This window comes from Dermacentor andersoni, chromosome 6 (assembly GCF_023375885.2).
Source record: "Dermacentor andersoni chromosome 6, qqDerAnde1_hic_scaffold, whole genome shotgun sequence".
Lineage (NCBI taxonomy): Eukaryota > Metazoa > Arthropoda > Arachnida > Ixodida > Ixodidae > Dermacentor > Dermacentor andersoni.
Window position 1 is genome coordinate 139,046,480 of NC_092819.1, and position 24,164 is coordinate 139,070,643.

The 24,164-nt window shown below is 48.5% G+C and overlaps 1 protein-coding gene across 2 annotated transcripts in view; it reads left to right on the forward strand.

The window, feature by feature from the left end:
- Nucleotides 1-24,164, forward strand: part of dsf (nuclear receptor dissatisfaction) — a 74,872-nt gene that overhangs the window by 38,579 nt on the left and 12,129 nt on the right. The window contains exon 5 of one of the 2 annotated variants that reach the window (XM_055066927.1): nt 21,334-21,694. In XM_055066927.1, coding sequence (XP_054922902.1) covers nt 21,334-21,694 — 361 coding nt within the window. The remainder of the gene's footprint in view (nt 1-21,333; nt 21,695-24,164) is intronic. The other variant, XM_055066928.1, reaches the window with a different exon arrangement.

Here is a 24,164-nt window from a genome sequence, read left to right on the forward strand (position 1 = left end):
TACGCTCACGTGAAATACGGGTTGAATTCGTGAAACGAGGGTCGTTTTTCTTTCTTGGTGCACTTCGCTTATTATAAGGTGGGAATTTTAGCGACAAAACTACTCGATGCAACAAAAAGTGCAAATCGTCTCGTGTCAAACTTGGACGCTGTGATCCGACTAGTTCAATGTTCCAAGTGGAGAGCCAAAACAGTATACTCGCTCTCCGACAAATTCGTGTAATAGCCAAACTAGTTATCGTTCGTGCACCATCGCTAGCCTGCTTGGCGCTCAGCGTGTGCTTTACGTGAGCGCGCATCTCGCCTCGATAGTGCCAGCTTAAATTTGCCCTGCAGAGGCGCGCAAGAGCCTCCTTTCCGAGCCACGCTTCCCTCCTCCTCAACGCCCGTCTCCCCATATCCCCCCATTCCTCACCCCTTGGCGCCGGGACCGAGCGCCAAAGCCCGCTCCCCGAAACGCGCTCACACTTGTTGACACAAGGCGTCGGCGAAGAACGGCTGCGTCGTCATCACCGTCGTCGAGGCTTTCGCGCGACCGGGGTCACGGGCGGCGGCTTTGGCGCACTAAGTGCCGTTGCCATGGTTTCCTGGCCCCGGCTGAGGCGAGAAGCCTAGCACACGGCCGTTGCCTCGTCTCCGGTGCTCTCGAGACTGGCCCCGCTTGAGTCCAAGTCAAACAAAGGCGCCCTGCTTCCGGAAGCTCGCTTTTTCACTCCACGTAGTCGTCTTGGAGCACGCGCGCTGCCACCTTTCACTCCACGGTTTTCGTTTATCCCCTTTCGTGCTCCCTCTTTTCCTTAAGCTCTCTGCCACGTTTTTGTAGCGCGCTGCCTTTAGCGCTATGCCGACTGAGCTATCTATCTCTTCTTTTGTTTGTCTTTACTTCCTGTTGCGGCTAGGAGGATGCAATCATAAGCTCCTTGCTCCTCGTTTTTAACAGAACCATGGCGATTCAAGTCTACGCGCGTGAGCAAAACTGTGTGGAGCGCGAGCTCGCCGGACAAACTGAACTTCTTCGCAATTGAGATGAACAAGTTGAAACCGACAAGAGCATAGGGAAGTTCTCAATGCCAACAATGGACCGCATGCAGTCCTCATTTTCAGGTTACATTCGTAGGCGGAGAATAAAAAGCGGCGGAACAGATCTTACGACGACTGTCGAGGGTAATGCGTTTAGCATCGAATCAATATGGCGAGGGACCGTGCGGCCACCAAAGAAATGAGTTATGTATGAGGCATGTAAGGCAGTGAGATTCCTCTTTCGCGCTTCTTTAGGGACGCTCGGCGCCATCTAGCCCTGTTTACGTGAACCGCGCGTGACCTTCCAAACGCATGGCGTGACGGTGCGCGCGAACGCGGAGAAATGCGTCATGCGGCAACGGGGATACACGGTGTCGCGCTTCTTTCTGGACATGCTGTGCCATCGACATGCAAGGCCTTCGAGACGAGAGCAAGGCCTTCGAGGCGTCCAAGCAAGGCCTTCGAGACGACAGGCGTGGTGCGCCGGTGCCTGCGAACGCTAATAATTGTTCCCACATTTGGTGGGCAGAGAGTGGCGCGTACTCAGTGACACACGTTGGCGAAAGGTTCAATGAAGAGGGTCACGTAGCCTGTGCATTCATGGCGCAGCTCACTAAAACGTTGGCGTGAAAGGAGTTCATTTAACGTAGTACATACCCAGCCCAATTGTGTCGCAGCCCCCTAATGCGTCGCGTTGCTGTCCTTGAGTGATCCTTTAGTTAATTATAAATTATTTATTTAGTTACCTCACACGCTCCGGAAGGAGTATTGCGTAAGGGGAAGATACAAGGGAATTAGCAAAGAAAGAGCACATAGAAAACTACAATGTTAGCGGGTAAAGAATGAAAGCAGACGTCTCCGACAAATATGAATAACGCAATAAAGGAAACAAACAACTGTACGAAATATCAAGAAGGAGTTTAAAGAAATTATACAAATGTCAGCTGGTAAACATGAAACAAGTCCGTAACAAATTTAAATAATGCAAGGAATGAAGCAACAGAGTTAACTTAGGTGCGCAGTAGAATTAGTTCTGATGAATTATGGAAGTAAAATTTTTGAGTGTTCTCTGAAGGGTATCGGTTTAAACATATTAGCTATATCGTTTGGTATAGGTTATTCAAATGCTGAATGGCGTGTAGAAACGTGAATGCACTGAAAGGATTGGTTCGGCCAAAGATACGTCGGAAACAGATGATTATGCAGACGCCGAGATGTACGAGATGCACGAGTGAGCGGCGGGATGGAAGGGTGCTTGCTACGGATTATTTTGCAAAACAGGCAAAGCAATGATTCTTCGTGATTCAAGAGATAAGAGGGATAAGGATGACGCGCTAGAGTCGCGGCGATAATCTCTGACAATGAAGCGGGCGACGCGGTCTTGAACTGACTCGAGAGTCGAGATTAGGGAGACTTGGAGAGGTGACCAGATAAGGGCTGCAAATCGACTTGAAGCATCGCGAATGTCACATAGGTGATGTGCCTCGTAAGGGCAGGAACATCGCGACGGTTACGGCTTAGATAACGGAATGTACGTGAAGCCTTAGCATTTATTGTTTTTGATGTGCGCAGACCATGGCAGGCTAGGTGTGAGGAGGATGCCGAGGTATGGGTGAGTAAGCAATCAGAAGTTTAAAATGCTCTTTTGCGCGTAAATGTTATTTGCATTTACCGGTGTTCAGGGTTATTTGCCAATAAGAGCACCAGTTAGTACAGTCAAGATCTCGTTGAAGAGCGACATGGTCGGATGGTGAGCAGGTCTGACAATAGATCACGCAGCCTTCTGTAAAAAAGCTAACGAACGACGCTATTTCTGATGGCAGATGTTACCTCGCTAATACTGAAAATGTAATAATTTCCGACCGTGAAGTGCTTATGGAATGATAAAACAGTTCTGATCCAAGACACTATTACGGAATGGATGTTTTGACATAGGAGTTTAGCTACGAGACGGTAATGAGCAACGCGATTGCAAGCCTTAGCGAAATCAATAAAAATGGAATCTGTTTGTGGGCCCATGTCCATGTTTAGGAAGAGATGTCTAGTAAATTCGAATAGGTGTGTTTCACATGACAGTCCTTTTATGCGAAAGCATTAAATGACCCATTACGCGAAAATCTGTCGGCGTGTAGTCGGTGTGCCCAAAACATGGTACCAAAAATGGCTGTCGGCGACGATAGCGAAACACGTCAAAAAATGCTCGCATCCACCTCAAATATCTCAGGTAGTTTCCTTAAACAATGTAAATTAACGCATTTGAATTGAAAATTTGGTAAATTTCTGTCTTGGTGAGGATCGCACCCGGGCCTCCAGAGTGCCACATGAGCACGGTTCCCCGACACCACGGTGGCTCCACTGTTCTAGTTTACTAAAGGCAGAGTTTCATACAATAATTACTAGAGGGAACTCTGGCGCTAATGTCTACGGGAGCTGCACCGCCAGGGTACAATTTTTGTCTCACTGCTAATTCAACGCACACAAGCACATTTCATAAAAGCAAAACGGAAAAGACATAAAGTCGTATGATGTGGGCTCCAACTTGTATTCCGACATTGCCAATCGTTGGAAGAAGCGCAAGAGTCCTCTATGCGACATGGTGTTGGTGATAATAATAATGGGACGTGCAGAGCGCGGGCGGAAAGACAGACAAGTGGGAGTATCGCTATTGTCGTCTATAAACTATGTCCTGTTACTTCTGCACTAACCTCTACATTCATAATTGCATCTTAACTTGAAGCCCATGCTTGACTTGATATAAACGACGCCTGGTGCGAACGCGCTCAAGACGCTCATTGCGTTTGCTTAGGTGCGTTCACGACAGGCGTCATTTAAATAAGGTCAAGCGTGGGCTTAAGTTAAAATGCATTTATGAATACGGGGATAAGTAATGTGTTCTATTAAAAAAGAATGGCACTGCGCTTATGCCGAAGTTGTCGTTTTGAACACACAGCGAGAAATATAATTTGTTTGAGAGCTGTGGACAGCGGATGTTAGCAAGCACAATACCAAAGTTGTTAAGACAGGCTTACTTGCAAAAGATGATACCCGAAGAATAAACTTGCAGCTCAAGGACTATTTTCTGTACTACCTATTTACTTTTTCAGCGTACAGGACTTCAAATATTATTGTATTTGCTTATTTCTTATCTGTACACAACAATAATATTATTGCGTACAAGAAAACACTCTCTCGCGAATTGCACCAATTCTCTTCTCCCACTCAAGTGTCAGCTTTGTACTTGCTGACACTTCTCTCGATTTCATATTCTTGGAAACTCTTTTTGTGCGTTAATGCCGTTATGACCAATGGTATGTACCATCAAACATGCTCTTTAGCTCTGCATTTTATTTGCTGTTATGCTCCTTACCAGCTTCTCACGAGACATAGGAATCCGTGAAGCTCCCTCAATAAGCGCTTACTTAAACACCTATATGTACTTTGCTTGGTTATAGTGAAACCTCTATAACGTCTTCTCTTAATCGCTTGTGCTTCCTTTTTTGTAATTGCTTCAGTCGAACGCCGTATAAGCGTGTACTTTGTTCTGACAGCGCGAGACACTGCATTTATGTCATGTGCCTTTCGCTGACGCTAGTGAAAGCCAAGGACTGTGACATGACAAGAACGAATATATTTGCGCAACCACAGTGATTGCATCCAAAGTGTTTACCCTGATCGGCGTCTACTTGGAACCAGGATCACCTTGCGACGTGACAAGATTGGAAAACTTGACAAACACTCAGTCTCCACATATTATTTGTGGCGATTTCAAAGCACATAACGAGATCTGGGGCAGTTCACATACATGTGCTCGGGGTGCCAAGCTGGCGAAGCTTTTAGCAAAATACAATATAGAGCCCTTGAACGACGGCAGCATAACATACCTGAAAAATCCCACGACTGTTAGCTGCATTGACGTCACATTCGTATCAAGTCAAGTGGCCCCTATGTTCGCATGGTGTACAGATTTCGAGACTCGAGGTAGTGATCACTACCCGATCCTAATCTCTGCCCTTTATTTTCGGACGTCGCCCAGAAAAGTGAAACTGAAGTCGGTAGACTGGGACGCTTACACAGCAGCCGTAGACAAAGGAATCACAGCCTCGACTACGAATACAGAAATAATACCGACAATAGCTCATTGCCTCAAACACAGTACCCGCTCTGCCACTAAGCATTGTAATGTACCAACAAACGACGAGGAATTTGAAAGGTTATGTGCCATTCGAAGGCGTGCCGAAAGGAAGGCTGTATACGTACTAAGAATATCGAAGACCTCAGAACTTGTCGACGGGCACAAAGACAGATACGACGTCACCTCACCAAACTCGACCGAAAAAGGTGGAGGGACTTTTGTGGGACACTGGACATACGACAACCGCTGAGCAAAATCTGGCGAGTCGTCAGAGGCATTCGCAAGGAGCCGCAACAGCTTTATCCTTTTATCGCCCTCTCATTACATGAGCGCGCATCCCTGAAAGAGGTGGCAGAGCAGTACTGCAGGCTCCTTTCCAACGGGGCACAACCTTTGCGGCAAATTGCAAGTCGTCAGCCTAGTCCACCTCGAGCTACCCTTCCTGACTTAGAATTACCATTCACCATCGAAGAGCTCACGGCAGCAATCGGCGACGTAAACAAGCGATCCTCACCTGGCCATGACGGCGTGAGTTATGAAGCGCTCGCAAATCTATGCCACACATCTCGCCTACGCCTTCTGGAGTACTACAACACCTCATGGATAACTGGGGAGGTTCCTACGGAATGGAAGCTTGCGAAAGTCATTCCTATATTGAAACCAGCGAAGCAGCCAAAAAATTACGCCTCCTTCAGACCCATATCTCTGCTTAGCTGCGTAGGGAAGCTATTCGAAAAAATGATCTACAAACGACTAAATTGGTTCCTGGAAACTGCAAAAGTTTACCCGGAGGAAATGAATGGCTTCCGGCAAAATAGATCCGCAATTGATAATGTCATTGCCTTGGTCTCATCAATTGAAGAGGAATTGGTCTCTGGCAACATACCTACTGCATTATTCTTAGACATTAAGGCAGCATATGATTCGGTCTATCATAAAGCAATACTTGACGCTTTGGAAACCCTTGGTCTTGGAGGATGGCTCTACGCATGGATTGAAGACTATCTTCAAGGACGCCAACTTTTCATATGTACCCCGGATGGCCCCACGGCGCTTTAAGCCGTCGAGAAGGGAGTGCCACAAGGAGCTGTGTTAAGCCCGGTATTATTTAATTTAGTCCTCATCCATCTGAAAAGAAACCTGCCCCCTGACGTCAAAATCACACTGTATGCGGACGACATCTGCATTTGGAGTGCAGCACGTTCCCGCAGTACCACCCAACAACGCCTCCAGATAGCGCTAGCAAATATATCGGCCTACCTAAATCCAAGGGGTCTGAAATTGTCCCCCGACAAAAGCGTTGCCATGGCTTTCACGCGGAGGTGTATGGAAAAATACCCACTAGTGTTGGGTGGTCGTGCCCTTCCATACGTCAAGACGCAAAGGTTTCTTGGAGTGACGATCGATAGGAACCTCACATGGTCGCCCCAAGTGAAAAAACTGAGTGAGAAGATTTCCTCGGCGTCGCATGTATTCCGATTTTTAGCCGGATCACAGTGGGGCAGCAACTGTAGATCAATGGTGCTCCTCCATAAGGCCTACGTCGACGGAACACTACGATATTACCTCCCGATCCTGCACAAAATATCTCCCACAAGCAAGAGAAAACTAGAGGCAGCACGAAACAACTACCCTCGCGTATGTCTTGGCCTTCCGAAGGGGTCGTCCCGCTCAGGGACTGTAGCAGAAGCTGGATGCCTGCCTCTGGAAGTGCTATGTTCGCAGGAGACACTTCGGATACACCTCCGCCACGTCATTCATACGAAGACTCACTTTTTAAAGGATATTTCCAGAACCCGTGCTACATCTAGCTTTGAGCAGGCCGTCGGAAGCATATCTATTTCGATTCCTGCTCAGGCGTCACAAATTATGCCGCGAAACATTTCACCATGGACACTGTCCCCACTGGAAATCGTGCCATATATACCTGGAATCAGTGCGAAAAAGAAAATGCCTCAAGCAGCAACTTATCAGATAGCTTTAGCATATATGCACAAAGAATACGCAGCCGCAACGCACATTTTCACAGATGGCTCTACAACTCCACATCGTTCATCATGCGGACTTTTTGTTCCCTCTACAGGACAATGATTCTCGTTTCGTCTTGAGCGAGCGACATCATCTACTTCAGCGGAGCTATATGGCATTAAGGAGGCCCTTGTGTATGTACTTCGACAGCAACCGCCAAAGACATGGGTGATTTTCACAGACTCAAAAGCAGCCCTACAAAGTATGTGGAACAGGCACAAGCGTTGCAATAATCAACCATCAGCATTTGACATTGCTTATCTTCACCACAGGGCTAAGATTGCTGGGCAATGCATAAAGTTTCAGTGGATACCTGGCCATGCCGGCATTTCGGGAAATGAAAGAGCGGACGAAGCTGCCAGAAATGGATTCCAAAACCGCAAGTTCAAAAGAACATATTTTACAAAAGCCGACGCTTCAAACATGGCAAAAAAATATGCCTATCAAGAAAAAGACCGCATCTTGAATCTGCCGCTTCACCAAGATAACTTCCTACGTTACATTGACCCAGATATGAGACCAAAAATTCCACGACCACTTCCTCGACACTTAGAGACATTGTACCATCGTCTTCGACTGAACGTGGCATACACGAACAATTATCTGTACCGCATAGCATTAACCACTAACTCATACTGTGATAACTGTCGCAACTTAGAGACAATTGAGCACATATTACTAGAATGCCCCGCGTACCGCGACGAGAGACAATTTTTAGAGCACCAAATGGACATGATTTGCCACGAACCGTTAACGTTACCGAGCATCTTAGGTCCAATGCCCGGCCCTTCGAAACAGCGACGGGTTTTGGATTTATTGTTCAAATACCTGACAGAAATTGGTCAAATAGGAAAGCTTTAAAAATTGCATCCTTCCTATACAAAAGCCTAAATTTACCCGCCATGTCACCTGTAAATATTAGTATCAGGTCCACTCGGACATTTCATATTTACTTTTATCCTTTTTTTCTCCCACTCTTTTCTGGAATCTTTTCATCCCATTCCCCATCCCTATACAGAGTAGCATGCCAGCGGTTATATACGCGCCGGCAAAATTCTCTGTTTTCTCTGTTTTTCTAATAAAGAGCCCTCTCTCTCTCCTCTTTAGCCTCATTGGTGAAGCTTACACCTACACTATCTACCTGACATTTCTTTCTTACCTTTAAGATTTCCCTTAGTAGCTTCGGAAAATAAATGAATGGCATGCGTGCCACATGCAAACATTGTAATCAACTTCGTCAGCGTACTATTACGGCGCATTGTTGAGAAAGATCATGCCGAATAAATGCTGCTTAACGACAGCTTTGTTCAAACGAAGGCCCGCTGCAGTCGTAGTCGTACATGTCTGAAAAGTTTAAACATTTCCCTGCCACTGACACTCGCCAATCCCCGCCAGGCAGCCTGGCTGCGCTAGGCGCTTACAAAGAGAGAGCCGATGCGGGCTTCCACGCGACGGGGCTTTCGTGATGTCGACTGCCGTGCTGCCGGCCAGCCGACGCCACTCAGAGTTGTCGGGAGCCTACATCACGGGATTCGCGAAGCGAAGGCATTTCCATTTCGACGAGCCGCGTCGCTATGGTTCCCGCCTGCCTTCGGAATGGCTTAAGTGAGCGCGGTGCTTTGCAGCCGTTCGTTCGCTGGCGGCGGAGCGGAGATCCCGCGCTAAGTCCCGGTCAAACATGGCTCGCGAACGCCTCTCGTCACTTCTCGGGCGTCTCGAACTGTTGAGCGAGCTGAGGGCGCCGTGCCCTGACATTGCGTCCGCGGGCTTAACTCCCGGTTGAAAGCGCGAGGCTCTATGCGTTGTTTGAAGTACGCTACCGCCGGTACGTGCCTCAATCGAGGATTTATTGCGAAACGCTCTTTTGAATGTTGAAGCGAAACTCGCGGCTGCACTCCGCCGGTGCCACATTTGAGAGCGACATGCTGAATTGGCCAAGCAAACGGCAAAACATGTGGGCAGCGTGAGCGGGCGCATTGAAGTTTCTGCGTGAACTATGCTGGCGCTAAGAATATCTTCACTTACTCAATTTAAAAGTAGGAATAGTTAAAATTTGAAACCTGTCAGTTGACTCACAGCCTCCGCATTCTTTGCGAGGGGCATCAGCAACTGAACCTGATGTAATTCAGGCAATATAGTTATTCTTCGAACGACCATGCCTCCCATATTTTCTGTGTGCGGCGTCGTTCTCGGTCAACCGTTATTGTTTCTTTGCTTGTTTGTAGTGTGCACAATGTGAAGCTTAGCCCGAAGTTCAACTGGTATTGGTCTCAAAGTATACTGTACTACGAAATCTAGCGTAAACTTGTTACTCTACTGAAACCTTAACTCCACAGTACCATAACCCGTGAGACAAGTCCAAGCTTCATTTATGGCTAGCTTCTCCTTCTGTGCTCACACATAAACGAACAAACAAGAAATCTGAAAGGGCAACAATACCTCACGCCGCTACCATTGGTGCTTCTCAAAGAGATGAGATCGCTACATAGGTTCCGTTGGTGTCACGTGCAAATGTTTCATCCGTGACCAGATCAGACGTACAGGAGGTGCGTCTGGACAGGCAGTAGGTTAAATAGGGAGGGTTATGGGTGTTCTTCTGCTGAAAGCGTGGTCGTGGATTCATTTCTCGACAACGGCGATTGCACTGCAATTTAGACGCAATATGCGAGAAACACCTTCGAGTGTCGTGGTCTGGAACGAGGAGTCATCCCAAGCCATATAGCCCATAACGTCCATGTTATCCATGCTTTATCGCTGCGTATTTCTATGAAATGTATCGCCGCGTCAAGCTTCGAGCCTTTCTGGTTGTAACAAGTTGTTATATAGGCTTCACGTACCTGCCATGTTAGGGGCATGGCTCTGAATACAAATTCTGTGAAATGTTAGATTGCGTCCCCTTGTCATCGAAGGAATATACAAGGATGATTTCAAGCGAAAAAAAAAATAACCAGTTTAGAGTGACGAAGTATACTTTCAAAACTTATTCTTCGTTAATTTTGTAGTAAGAGTTTAACACAAGCGGAAATGGAGGCCGAGGTTCCAGTTCCTGGATTTTGTGCCGAAACACCAGAGCCGGTACGTCCGTGTGACGTCGTGAATTTGCATTTAGTTTCTTGCATTTAGGCCACTTCGCGTCTAAATTTTCGCGAAGCTCAGCAAGTTTCGTATTTGGCTCTCTAGGAATAGAATTCAGTCCATGTTTATCTGTAACAAGAGAACTAGGCCCGAGCAGACTCGATAAAAATCCATGACATCACGGCAAGCTGGAAGGGGAGAGAACCTGAATGCGTAGCCACCATCCGTCTTTCGTCCTTGCGTTTTTCTTGATTACCAGGCACCTTCTTGCGGTAAAAGTGACTTGTTCGGTGTTGTAGACAGGCAGTTCGTTAATACAGCTTGACTGAATTTTTCTCTTTGGACTCTCTTTAAGTGAGAGTAGATGTGGAGTTAGACTATATTTAACCGCATTGATACACATTAGAACTGTGGCGTCAGCGAGTCGAAGGCTTACAGACGATGTGTGGAAAGCGAAGATGCAGACAAAAAGTGAAAATATAGCGGCATATTTCCGTTCTACAGGCATCCTGGTAGGCTTTCAAGCGCTAAGGTTTCAATAGGTACCTAAGTACGAGGCACTGGGTTATAGAATGACATTCACAGCATGGCAACACTAAACCAGTATATGCCAAGGTATGTTACGGGGATGTTGCAAGTATATAAAAACTATATTTACAATGTATATATATATAGGATGTGTTGGAACAGCTAAGATGGCTGACCACCAACAGCATGCAGCAGCCAGCGTCTCCCATCGTCTTCCTCTCTCTTCTTTCATCCTTCCGTAACAGTATCAATAAAAAATCGCGATGCATATAGGCTGCTTTGCACTCGCTGAGCGATACATGACGCGCCATAATTAATGTACGCTTCAGTGTTCTCCTCGGTAATTTCACCAGTAACGGTCATGTTTACTAAACTTTCATGCCGTGTTTAGCAGAATAGCGTTTACACATGTAAGCAGCGTCAATCTGAAGCTCCGGTACTCTATGGAGGCTGCATTCGTTGAATTTAGTGTATATCTTTAAACGAATATTCAGGTAGCGGAGGTACGTGTTTAATGCTGCAATTTTTTTTGTTAGTCAGACGAGGTAAAGCAAGAGGCTTACACTAAAGGTTTACCAAGATACTTAATCTAAACGCAATAATTAGACGACAAAAGACAAAGGGAGATAAATGTGATGCGAAAGGCAAGGATGTTAACCGGAATATAGATATCCAGTTTGCTGCCCTGCACTGGGGAAGGTGTAAGGCGAGACAGAAAGATAAATAAAAATGCCACACAGAGAAGAAAATAAAGAAAAAAAAACGCACGAAGGAACTCGGGACTGTCACAGTCGTTCAAACAGATCGCTTGACCGGAAGAACTTCAGTAGGGCCTTCATCGCCTTCTGGTGTGAATGTCGCATCAGCCGGCACTGTAAGTTCGTCTACTCGGAAAGCGGCCGGTTGTCGAGGCGTGCCAACTCCGTCACGAGCGACTGTCTCTGCGAGCTGTAGCGGGGAAAATGATAGAGGATATGTTCGATTGTTTCCTCGCTGCCGCAACTATCACAGGCAGCACTGTCAGCCATTCTTATGCGGCAAGCAAATGTATTCGTAAAAGACATTCCCAGCTATAGTCAGCAGAGAACGGTTGTCTTGATTCGAGAAAGTCCAGATGGAATGACGGGTACAGGCGGTGCAATCGAGTATGCCGGAAACCTGACCTATTCCACATAGATAGTGTGGCATCACGCGCCAGTATGCGAAGCTTTGTTGCTGCATCGGCTTTTGATAGCAGGATGGGTTCGTCCCCAGCATTTTCGTGAGCCCTCCTAGCAGCTTCATCGGCATGTTCGTTGCTCATTATGTCATTTTCCTGCTAGTTGGTGATATAGATGCCTTATTTCCAGCGCCAGTTGGTGCTGTTGTCCACGACGTAAAGCGGAGAGCAGACAATGCAGGCCTGCCTTCAAATCGGTAGATATGCCCCATCTCCGTGGTATACATTTATAAATCATGTGAAGTGCGCTGCGAAGTGCAGCAAGCTCCGCAACACTCGACGTTGTCCGGTGAGAAGTTTTAAACTGAATGGTCCCGGCTTTTTTCGGGAAAGAGCACAGATTCTGTAGATCCGTCAACAGTTGTCCAGCTCTCAGTGTAAATGTGAAGATGGTCCTTGTATGTCTCGTCCAGTATGAGAAGAGATAGCTGCTTGAGAGCTGACGACGAGAGTCCTGCTTTCGTTCGAGTTCCTGGTACCGAGTCGAACTTCTGGTGGAGCCAAACGCCTAGGAAGGGATAGCGGCCTCTCGGCAGGTGTATATAATCTCAAGGGAGGCAGTCACGGAACGCCGATATCCCCTGTCAAAAGGAGCCACTGGGCCGGTCTTTCGGTAGTGCGGCGAGGTGGCTGAAAAAGGCTCGGGCAATTTGCCTGATGTGTGCTCTGAGCACTTCCAATGTGATACGAGTTGTTACTGGGTAATCTTGAGCTATCGCAATTGTTTCTGATGTCGGTGTGCAGTGCGGAAATCCAAGACAATCCCTTAGCGTCTGCGCTTGAGCACTCTCGGTAAGCGGGTATTGCTTCTGCAGGTATTGCTCAGTACAGGTAAGCTGTACCCCAGATACCGGGAAACAGCGCTCTGTACGGTTTTAATATCGCGTGTACTGACGTACCTTATTTGTTCTCTCCAAGAAATTTGAAAGCCTGTGAAATGGCCATTAGACGTTTCTTCAGATAGGCCACATGGGGAATATAACTGAGGCCCGGTCCATGATCATCCCCAAGAACCTGTGCGTCCTGGTGTAACAGAGGTTTTGCCCATTGATAGATATGGCATAGGACATCATTAACTTCTGCGTAAATGCGACCAGCGCGCATTCCTCAGGTGAAATCTGGAGGCCAGCTGGGTAGCTAAAATACGCCGATATTGAAGTCTCGGCTTTTTGAACCCTCGCGCGTTTGAGGACGTGTTACACCTGACGTCGACACGCAGACGTCGTCGGTGTGCATTGATATTTAGACAACATTTGGATTTGTGTTCCATGAGACCGACAAGAACAAAGTTGAATATTGTGGGCCTGAAGACGCCAACTTGGGGAACACCACAGTGTATGTATTGTTCAGAGGTGGGAGGGTCCTCGGTCTGCACAAAAAAGGACCTCATGTGTAATGCGCGTCCACCGGTACACTCGGCCAAAAAGCCCGACCGATTCAAAAGCATCAAGTATGGTGTCATGAGCAACTTCGTCATAAGCTCCTTTTACGTCCAGATACATAGCGACAGATAACCGTTTACATCTCTTTTGATGTTGAACGTAAGTAACCAGATTGATGACATTATCAATGGAGCAGCGGAGACGTCGAAAACCAAACCATAGCGTTTAAATAAAGTTTGTAGCGTTCCATGTACCCCTACAATCTGGCAAGGATTATGCGTTCGACGCGTTCTATGCGTTCTACCTTCCCTACGCAACTAGCCAGCGCGATTGGGTGGTATGAATTAAGCTCTGGTGGTTACTTGTCCCGTTTGAGGACTGGCACCAGACGGCTTGTCTTCAATTCTTGAGGGATGTTTCCATCCTGCCAGGATTCATTGAAAATATCCAGCAATTCATTTCGTGCTCGCTCACCCAGGTGCCACAAGATGCGGTATATGTCATATGCCGTCTGGTCCAGGCAACGACGACCGATTACTCAGAGCAAGAGCCGCATCGAGCTTCTCGGTGGTGAAAGGCATGCCCATGGTGAATCCCATGAATGTGGCATGATGCTATACGTACCAAGGGAGTCTGTGTACTTCGACTGACCTGCAATCTTCCTCCATAAATCTTCCGCTACCTACATGTCCTCTCGATGTTTTGAAAAGCGCTAGGGCTTGCATTGTTCGGGCACTACGCGTAGGCCTCATACCGTTCTCCATATATGAGAAAGAGGTTTTCTGGTGTTTATGAATTCACAAAATTTTGCCCAAAGTTGAGATTCCATTTCATTCTTAGATCATGGATAGACTTTGCTGGTCGGTACCTTCGCTCCGCACGCCGACGAATCCCACGGAGTCGCTGCAACTCCACGTCTGATTCTGAAAACATTGGGGAACATGTCAGCCTGCACATCGTATTCTGCGTTGCTTCCGTGATCGCTTGTTGAATGCCAGAAGGGAGACCTTTGCGACAAGCTTCTTCCATGCTTGTTTCGAATGTGGACCCGTCAATGCGGCGGTTTGTGTTTGGCGAATAACAGTTGGCCAAACGTTTGATTTTAAGGTAACTGGAAATGGGTTCACTGCAATGTGTCTGAATCTCTAAGAATCACTTCACATGAGTAGGAAAGTGACGTGACCCAAGTGCCGAGTCTAAGAAACTGCTCTACGGTGTGCCTCGTAGAAAGGTAGGGCTCCCGTCATGCAAGCAGGGTCAGTTCATTATCAGCTGCAAATGAGGCGAGTCGCCGACCCGTTGCGTTAACTTTGGAGTTTCCCCAGTTTCCCCGTTAAAGTCTCCTGTGATAATCCGTGGACCAGGGGTTGCTGCCAAGATGACTCTTGCTATCAAACCGGGTTGTTGGGGATAAGTAGCTGGTCACGATTGTAAAAGTTAGCTTTTTCTTCGTAACAGTCACACAAGCATACTTATTCTCATCATGAGGTGGCACATGCCGAAAGACGTAGGCAAGTTCTCGACGAATAAGCACAAAGACAGCTGCTTTTGCTACAGTTTGAGGGCATGATTGATTCGCAACCTGATAGCCGGATTGAGTTTGCTAATTTTGGTTCGCAGATTACAATCACTGGGAAGCGGTTAGAATATACTTACAGATGAAAGTCAGACATCCAGCATCTAATAACTCTGGCATTACACTGGATAATCGATGCTTCTCTGACCTCTTTGCGGAAAGACTGGCGATTGTCAGCCATGGTTCTATTCGAGGGCTGCTTGTGCTGGGCTCAGCACGTCCAGCACTTGCAAGAAGACAAAGAAGTTCAGCTGAGCCTATAGGACATAGTAAAACATTGCAACGAATCACATACTAAAAAAACGTATCCTTAGACAAATTACCTCAATCTAATAATCCATAGCGTACGGCTTTATCAAATGTATGTACTTAGATCGCGAGCTCGCAGCAACATGTAAAGTAAGCAAATATTATAATACTAAATTGTATTCATGTTCTTGTCACTGAACCTAAGGGAGAATTAAAGGAGAGAGAGAAAACAAGGATAGGAAAGGCAGGGAGGTCAACCAGAACACCATCCTGTTTGCTACCCTACACTGGGGGTGGGGGAAAGGGGAATAGAAAGAGGAAGGAAGGGAGAGAGTAAGCGCTGAGTACGTGTGGGAGGGACACCATACACAAGGACACTATAAACGGTATCTTAAGCCGGTGTACTTCAAGTACTGCACTAGTGCACGAATCGCTTTTCGAGCCAGTGACGGGTGTGGCCACGGTCCGAGAATCTTTGACTCGGTGAACGGTCTACAGTCCAGTCGGCGTAAATTTACCCGCAGAGAGAGGCGTTGGACATCGCAGCGAGGGCAGGTACACAATAGGTGCTCGATGGTCTCCTCACACCCACAGGAGTCGCACATCGGGCTCTCGGCCATTCCCATACGGTAGGAGTATGCGTTCGTGAACGCCACTCCCAGCCACAAGCGACACAACAAGGTTGTTTCGCCACGAGAAAGGCTAGATGGCAGTTGTAGCCGTAGCGTGGGGTCCAGTTTACGTAATCTGCAATTGAAGGCACTTGAAATCCAGAGATCTTGTGACTTCTTGCGTGCAAGTAGGCGAAGTTCACTGGCAGCGTCCGACCTCGCCAAAGGTGTTGGACGCGTCTTGGCATCTTCGTGGGCATACCGGGCATCCTTGTCAGCTAGGTTGTTGCCGACGATGCCACAGTGAGCAGGGATCCATTGAAATATAATGTGGTGTCCTCTTTTGGGAGCATGGTGGTGCACTTCCCTGATGTCAGATATGATCTGCTTGTAAGTTCTGTGACGTAATGCAGACTTGATGCTGTGAAGGGCTGCCTTAGAGTCACAAAATACGACCCATTTCTCTTTTGGCTCTTCGGTGATGTACATCATAGCGGCATGGAGAGCTGCAAGTTCTGCCGATGTAGATGTAGTCGTGTGCGTCAATTTGAGTTTAACTGTAACGTTCTTGGCTGGAACGACAAATGTGGCAGTTGAGCTCGTAGGCGAGGTCGAACCGTCGGTATATATACGAATGTGGTCATGATACGTCTGGTGCGGTAATAGGAGCGTAAGTTGCTTCAGAGCCGGCGCTGGATGATAGGACGTTTTTGTAATTCCAGGAATAGCAAAATTCACTTGAGGCTGTCGCAGGCACCACAGGGGACAGGAAGGCTTCGCCGCCGGTATAAAAGATGCCGGTATGCACACTTGATGAGCGCTAATCCCTCGTAAAAAGGTTGCTTGAGGTCTCTCGGCTGCTAGGGAGGCCAAATGATGGTCCGGGATCCTTGACAGATGGCGAATGTGCGCTCTGAGAGAGTCGACAGCTACATGTGTCTGGATTATATGATCTCCTGCGATGGCGATTGTTGCTGCTGTTGAGGTGCACCGAGGCAGCGCTAAACACGTCTGTAGGGCTTGACCTTGTATGCTCTCCAAGGCGCAAAAGTTCGTCTTGCATGCATTTCGCAACACCGGTAGGCTGTAACGTAGGAGTCCGAGAAACAATATCCTGTACAGCTGCAACATAGAATTGACTGGTGTACCCCAGTTTTTCCCGCAGAGAAATTTGAAGACCTGAGCAATGGCGACTAATTTCTTCTTCAGATAGACGCAGTGAGGGCTCCACGAGAGGTTGCGGTCAATGATGACGCCCAGAAAGCGATGCGTCTTAACATAGGATACAGCTTGACCATTGATGGGAACAGGATACAATGACATTGGTTCGTGCGTAAAACCAAGTAATGCGCACTTTTCAGCAGACACACGGAGGCCTTGTTCTCGGAGATAAGACGCCGTCATGGATGTGCCCGCTGAAGCCTGGCTCTTAGCTGAGGGCAAGTCACCGCAAAGGCCCAGATCCAAATGTCGTCGGCGTATATTGAGACATGAACTTTCGGCGGTAGGTAATCCGCTAGTCCTACCAGGACGAGGTTGAACATAATAAGGCTCAACAATCCACCTTGCGGCACACCACGGCAGATGTAGTGGTCTGAAGTTGGGCCGTCTTCGGTCTGTAAGAAAAAAACGCCTCTCATTCAAATAGTACCGAATCCATTTATATATCCGGCCACCAACTCCAACAGCCTCAAGTGAGTTCAGTATGGCCTCATGGGCGACGTTGTCGTATGCTCCTTTTATATCTAGAAAAAGTGCCGCAGATAGGCGCTTGAGGCTTTTTTGATTTTGGACCCATGTTAGGATGTCAACGACGTTGTCGATGGACGTGCGACCCCGACGAAAGCCTGTCATGGCGTCCGGATAGATGTTGAATCGTTCTAGGTACCATTCCAAGCAAGCAAGTATCATTCTTTCCACCACTTTGCCGACGCAGCTCGAAAGCTCAATTGGACGATATGATAAGAGCTCAAGTGGAGACGTTACAGGTTTCAGAATGTGGATCAAGCGGCTCGATTTCCATTGTTTAGGAACGACGCCGTTCTGCCAAAACTCATCGTAGTAGTTGAGCAGCTCATCACGTGCGTCATGTCCAAGGTGACATAGGGCAGCATACGTGATGCCATCAGGTCCTGGTGACGCAGAACGCCTGCAGGTCGCCAATGCAGCATCGAGCTCTTCGAGTGAAAATAGCACGTTCATTTATGGTACACGTGCCTCAGGGATGTCATTCAATGCTGCGTCAGTAATGATGGCCACGGGCCCAGCAACCCATGCACAGAACTCTTCAGCCACTTGAAGTTCCGAGCGGAGTTGGTAGAGGGCCAGAGCAGCGAAGGGCTTCCTTTGATGCGGAGATGAGCGAAGACCCTTAACTCTTCTCCATATGTGCGAGAGCGATTTTCGGGGATGAAGCGGCTGACAGAAACTTTTCCATCGCTTATCTTGCAATTTATCTATGCGACGCTGGACTTTCTTTTGTATGCGTCCTGAAGCCTTCAGATCCAAGACGGACTTCGTGCGCCGATACCACCTCTCCGCCTGTCGGCGTGCCGCACGCAGCCTCTCCAGTTCCATGTCCAAGTCTGTTCGCCTTGCTGACCTTGTAAGCGAGCAGATGGATGTTTTCAATGCCTCTGCGATTGCTTCTTCGATAGTGTGTGAAAGGCCTTCTCGACAGGTGTCATCCATAAAACTTTGACCAATCAACTGTACGGAAGACAGTAGAGGAGCGTTGCTCAACTCCTCTAATATTTATGTATGTTGGAATATGGTCGCTTCCATGTGTTTCTATGTCCGTAAACCTTTGAACGCTCGAGGCAAAGCGCCGTGACACCAAAGTTAAGTCCAAGCAGCTACTATAGGTCATGCCTCGCAGAAATGTAGGGCTGCCGTCATTCACACAGCACAAATCATGGTCGTAAGCAAAGGAGGCAAGACTCCTGCCTTTGAAGTCAATTTTAGTGCTTCCCCATAGCTGGTGATGTGCGTTGAAGTCACCTGTGATAACACAGGGGCCATTGTTCATTAGTGATATTTTCTTAAGTCGTTCGCCGTCAAAGTGACCCGCTGGGGATATGTAGGCTCCAATTAGTGTAAATGACATATTATTCTTTTGGACATTTAGGCAGACATATTGGTTGTCGTCATGAGGCTCTACCGCGTTAGCGACATATGTTAAGTCCGTGCGGATGTAGATGATCACTTTCGTTCTCGCACCGCATGTGGACCAGACGAAAGATTCATAACCGGACAGTCTGAGTGGAGCTGATGTATTTGGTTCGCAAATAACCAGTATGGGAAAGCGATTTGTAAAAATGAATTGGCGAAAGTCTGATATACGGGTCCTTAGACCCCTGGCATTCCACTGAAAGATCGACGCACTTTTAAGTTCAGTGCGGAAGGGGACTATTGGTCGAGCCATGATGCTTAAACGATGCTAGCAAGCACTGCAGTTAGTGCATCAAGTATTTGCAGAGCGTTTCGAGCTGCTGGTGTTTGCAGTTTGTTCAGTATAATGCGCATTGTATTAACTAGCGATTGCAGCATATCAGCCACCTGCCTGTCTTTGTCGCACAAATCGCCGACAGTAGACGTCGGGGGTTGTCCAGCAAAAGTTTGCTGCGATTCTGTTGGTGAATGTTATCGTTTCGGTAGAGCCGGCCAAGATTCGGCAGATGTGGTCTTCTCAGTGGACTTGCTCTTCGCGGTCCTTTCCACATTGTCTGGCCTGGGCGGTGGAGGAGGAGGTGGTGCTGTAGGAAGCGGCATGCGCCTTCCTTGAGGAGCGCCAGCGACGTGAACGTCGTTTCCTTATTTTATCGGCGGCTTCGCGATGAGATGAATGATCTCGCCATCTCTTTCAAGATGGCCATTTCTTTCTTAATATGTGGGAATTTCTCCGATGAAGCTTCATGTGATCCTCCACAGTTTGAACACTTTATTACAGTCGCGCCACATTTATCTGCAGCGTGGGGCTCTCCGCAACGGGAGCATGCTGCCTGATTTTCGCAGACGCCGCTCACGTTTCCCATTTTCATGCATTTGCGGCACTGAAGAGGTTTTGCAATGAAAGGCCGCTTTGCATGTCTGAAGTGTCCCACCTTAAGAAGCGAGAGTATATATTTACCCTTGAATGCTATTTTCACGCAGCGTGAACTGCCTAGCCGCTTAACATCAACGATGACCTCATCATTGGCTGGCTTGATAAGACTTGGCAAATCGCTATTAAGGATGGCTACGTCTACGTCATAGATAACGCCGGGGACTACGTCAGATCCCAGAGGGATGTAAGAGCGCACCTGAATGCCGTCGAGGTCTGTTACGCTGCGTAGAGTGGTCAAAGCAGCCGCATGCTGGACATAAACCGCCAGTAGATTTTTTCGCGTGTTCACTCGAATGTCCGATATTTCATTTGGCACCAGGGCTTCCAGTGACATCGACACAGATTGCCTGTTAAGTTGCTTCATCTTGACGATTGGAAGCAGGGGCACAAATATGACGGTATTAGCGTCCGGCCCCTGCGTCTGTCTCACTGTTTGCGTGCTTGACGATGAGGACGTCCTGGTGTTCCTTCTCTTCGCTCTGCGGCTCTGCACAAGGTGGAAGTCGTCATCGGAAGTGTCCTCACTGCTGAGAGAGTAGACATGGGTGTCCTCGCTGTCGCTGTCGCTCTGCTGACCGTTCCGCTTCCATCACGACCGAGCAGGGAGCGAGGACAGCGGATGAACTTAGGTTTTCACAGACATAAACTGGAGCTAGAAAGAACAGCTTGGTTTGGTTTGGTTTGGTGCCAAAAAAAAATGTGAGAGGTATAAAAAAAAGAAATGTGAAAGGTATAATGGGCTCGCATTTGATGGAACATTGCCGGAACTGCGCATGCAAGTTTTTGTACCATTTAAACTGAGTGCTGTGTCATCGCACGGATATTATGTCCCGGGAAATTGTGTAGCTATATATTTTCTACAGAAAAATGGGGATGAAAGCGTAAGCGAAGCTTCCTTAGCGCTATTAGATAATGAAATCGCTCTTTTGGAACAGACGACGTCATGTCACCATAAAGTAGCACTATTGTAACTGGCGAACATTATGCCATCTTGCCTTTAAGCATGATCACACGACGTGAAGTAGAGTGGAGCGTTGATAAATAATGGAGTTTGTGCATATGCAACTTTTCTTTCCTAAATCAACGATGAATTTTTGTTCAGAGTTCATATTGCTCATTTTTTCGTGTGTTTCCTCTTCGTGGTATTTCGGTTTCTGCTGATATAGGGAAATCAATCATTACCAACCTGCTCAACTTAACGAACTTCTAAGACGGAGTCAGGCGTAGTTTCGACCGCGTTGTTTCGGCATTCTTTCGACCAGCATGCCCGTCATGCGTTTGTCTAAATATTTGTGGGTGCAAAATGTACCGGCAACTCAAGAGAAAGACGGAATACGTATTGAATATAGGGATCGGAATACTCTGAGGCCACCGTCGGCTCAACGCGTGCGCGCCACCCTTCTCTTCAGCAGTGCAACACGAACGTGGGCCAAGGAAACCCAAGGTCAAGGAGTCTGGCGGCGATCCTACGGGACACGGAGTAAAGGTACCGCACCCGGCGGCTGGCGGTGGTGGTCTATTGCTGTCGGGGTTGTCCTTCCCATCGGGAAAGCCGCCGCCCCCACCGGCGCCTCCGCAGCCTCCCATGTCGGGCCACTTCGACCCTTCGGCGGCCGTCATGACCGCAGCCGTGTCCTCTTCGCCCGGCGGCGACGGCGGGCCCCCTTCGTCGCCGATGTTCCCTAAGGACGGCTTGATCGGCTCCGCGGGTCTCCTGCAGATGCTGCTGAACGCGGAACGCTCCCAGGAACTCATCTGGAACAGCGCGAGGTGAGCAAATGTTATCGCCTTGGCCTAAGCGCCAGCCATTGTGGGTTAGACTTGCAGATTGTTATCGCGGTGAGGCACATTTTATCAGTGGTACAAAATTCTCGCAGTGCTAAGTACAGCTCCTTTAATGCGTGGTCAATAGGAGTGCCAAAGTGAGAGAAAAACTGTACGTGAAATGTGGGAAGCCGGTCACGCACTATATATATGTTGAAGCAAGGTTTATGGGAAGCGGGCCAGGGATCCAGAAAGGTCCACAGCAAAAAACACTGGTTCAGGTTGCGCTTTCACGCTACGTCACGCACGCTCTGATATCGTGCTCACCGGACGACAACCACGGGTTCCAGCATACCGAGCCGCTATGCATATACAGGCTGCCGCGCCTGGTCCGGCCTGCTCCGTGTGCCGACACGTTGCTGCGTGCGCGCGCCCCGCCAATCCCAGCTAGGGTAAGCGAGACCACGCGCGCAGCAAGCCGAAGCTGTCTAGTAGCAACAAAGAAAAACAAAGAAAGTATAAACGAGACGCCCGAAGGCAAATCTAATCTCGACACAGTACATGGCCAAATGTACTGTGTCAGAGAAAACAAAGAAAAAACGAAGAACAAAGAACCCAGCTGAGAGAGGCTGCCTGTCCTTCGGCTAGTGCCCACCATCGCGCACCCCAGAGAGGAGAAAATGGAAACAGAAATAAAATAAACAAACGACCAGATGGAGGCACGATGGGAAGGTGCTGCTTCAGGACATCGAGAGGACGGAAGAGTGACCGCGCCCCCGACGCCGGGACCCCGACGAGCCGAAGTAACCATCGGCCGGCGGTAGACAAAGGAGGCCGCCGCCGGCTGAGAGGAACACGTACGCACCTGCCGACTCCCCGTTGTGGTCTTCTCGGGCCCCGTCTTGCGCGCATGTGCCCGGAACGCGCGCAATATCAGGGTCAGAATCCCGGCCATGATGTCGGCCAACAGGTAAAGCCCGTTGACCTTGCCGTGGTCGGGATCACAGCCGAGAGTGACAAAGTTTTATGACCCACTGCCACCCGTCCAGGCAGTGAGGAGAGGGAGACGGAGCCCCCATTAACGCAGCGCAACGGCTCCACACGACCCCTGCGAGCACCGGAAACTTCACAAGGTAGAGCACTGTCTCGCGCCGTGCGCTGCCGATATTGCTTGGCCAAGGTTGTCCTCCTTTAAAGTTACAATTGCCCCCACGCAAATAAGCATGAGCAATCCTGGCGATCTAAGAGGCGGACACAGAAGGGTCGAAGTAGGACTTAAGGACGATATCTCGTCCACGGCGGCGGAGATCGGCCGGCGGCGTAACGGGCTCGACGGTGTGGTTAACAGGAGATTTGTGCTCGACCACGCGGTATTGCCCGTCATAATTAGGGAGAAATTTTGGAGACAGAATAGGAACATGTGGTGGTAAGTGCAACCATACGCATATTCCGGGAAGGAAAGTGTTGGCGGAGGGTGGTCGTTTCGGATTTGTTTCTGGCGCTGCTGGTCCGTCGTAGCGAAACCCTTGGCCGGTTGACATTCTTCGACATGTCGGGCAGCTTTGCAATAGGGTGCTTACTTCGAGGCATCGAGTTGGTAGGGCAGATAGGTGTGTATGGTATGACACAGTCGGCGACCGTACACTAGGAAGAATGAAGAAGAACCAGCTGCGACTTGCGTATCAGTGTTGTCGACGTAAGAATAGCAAAGAGGAGAAGCAGGTCCCAGTTTTCCTGATCGGACCCAACCTGGGTTGCAAGCATGTCGCCGAAAGTCGGATTACATTGCTCAGTGAGGCCCTTTGTCTGAGGATGGTAGGCCGTGATGGTACGATGGACGATATGACAATGATGATGAAGTGCTTCAACGACGTCAGATAGGAAGGCACGACCGTGGCTACTCAGAAGTTCGCGTTGAAGACCATGTCGAAGGATAAACCTGCTAAGAAGGAAGGATGTGACGTTCTGCGCTGTGGTTGTGGGCAGAGCGGTTGTTTAGGCGTATCGTATGAGGTGGTCGACGGTGATGATAACCCTTCGGTTGCCTGCAGTAGTGAATGGGAGGGGTTCATACGGAAATACGTCGACACGGTCGAACGGGCAGGCAGAACAAGGAAGCGGCTGCAAATGATCGGGCTTAGGATGACAGCTTTTTTTTCGTCGCTGACACTCAGGGTAGGTACTATAAACTGCGAATGAAGGTCTACACCCTACCTCTGTAGTATCAGTGCCGCAGGCGTTCGTATAAGTCTTTAAGACAACGGCGTGAGCACATTGCGGTCTGGACGGAAGGCCGCAGATTTCAGATCGTAACGTTTGTGGTGTGACTACAAGCCACTTCCGACCATCTGGCGAATAGTTTCGCTGGTACAGGAGGCCATCACGAATACCCAAGTGCGAAGCTTGACGATTCAACGTCCGAGATTTCGGAAGTGTAAGTACTTCGGAGAGAAGGTCAATTAGTGCAGCGATCCAT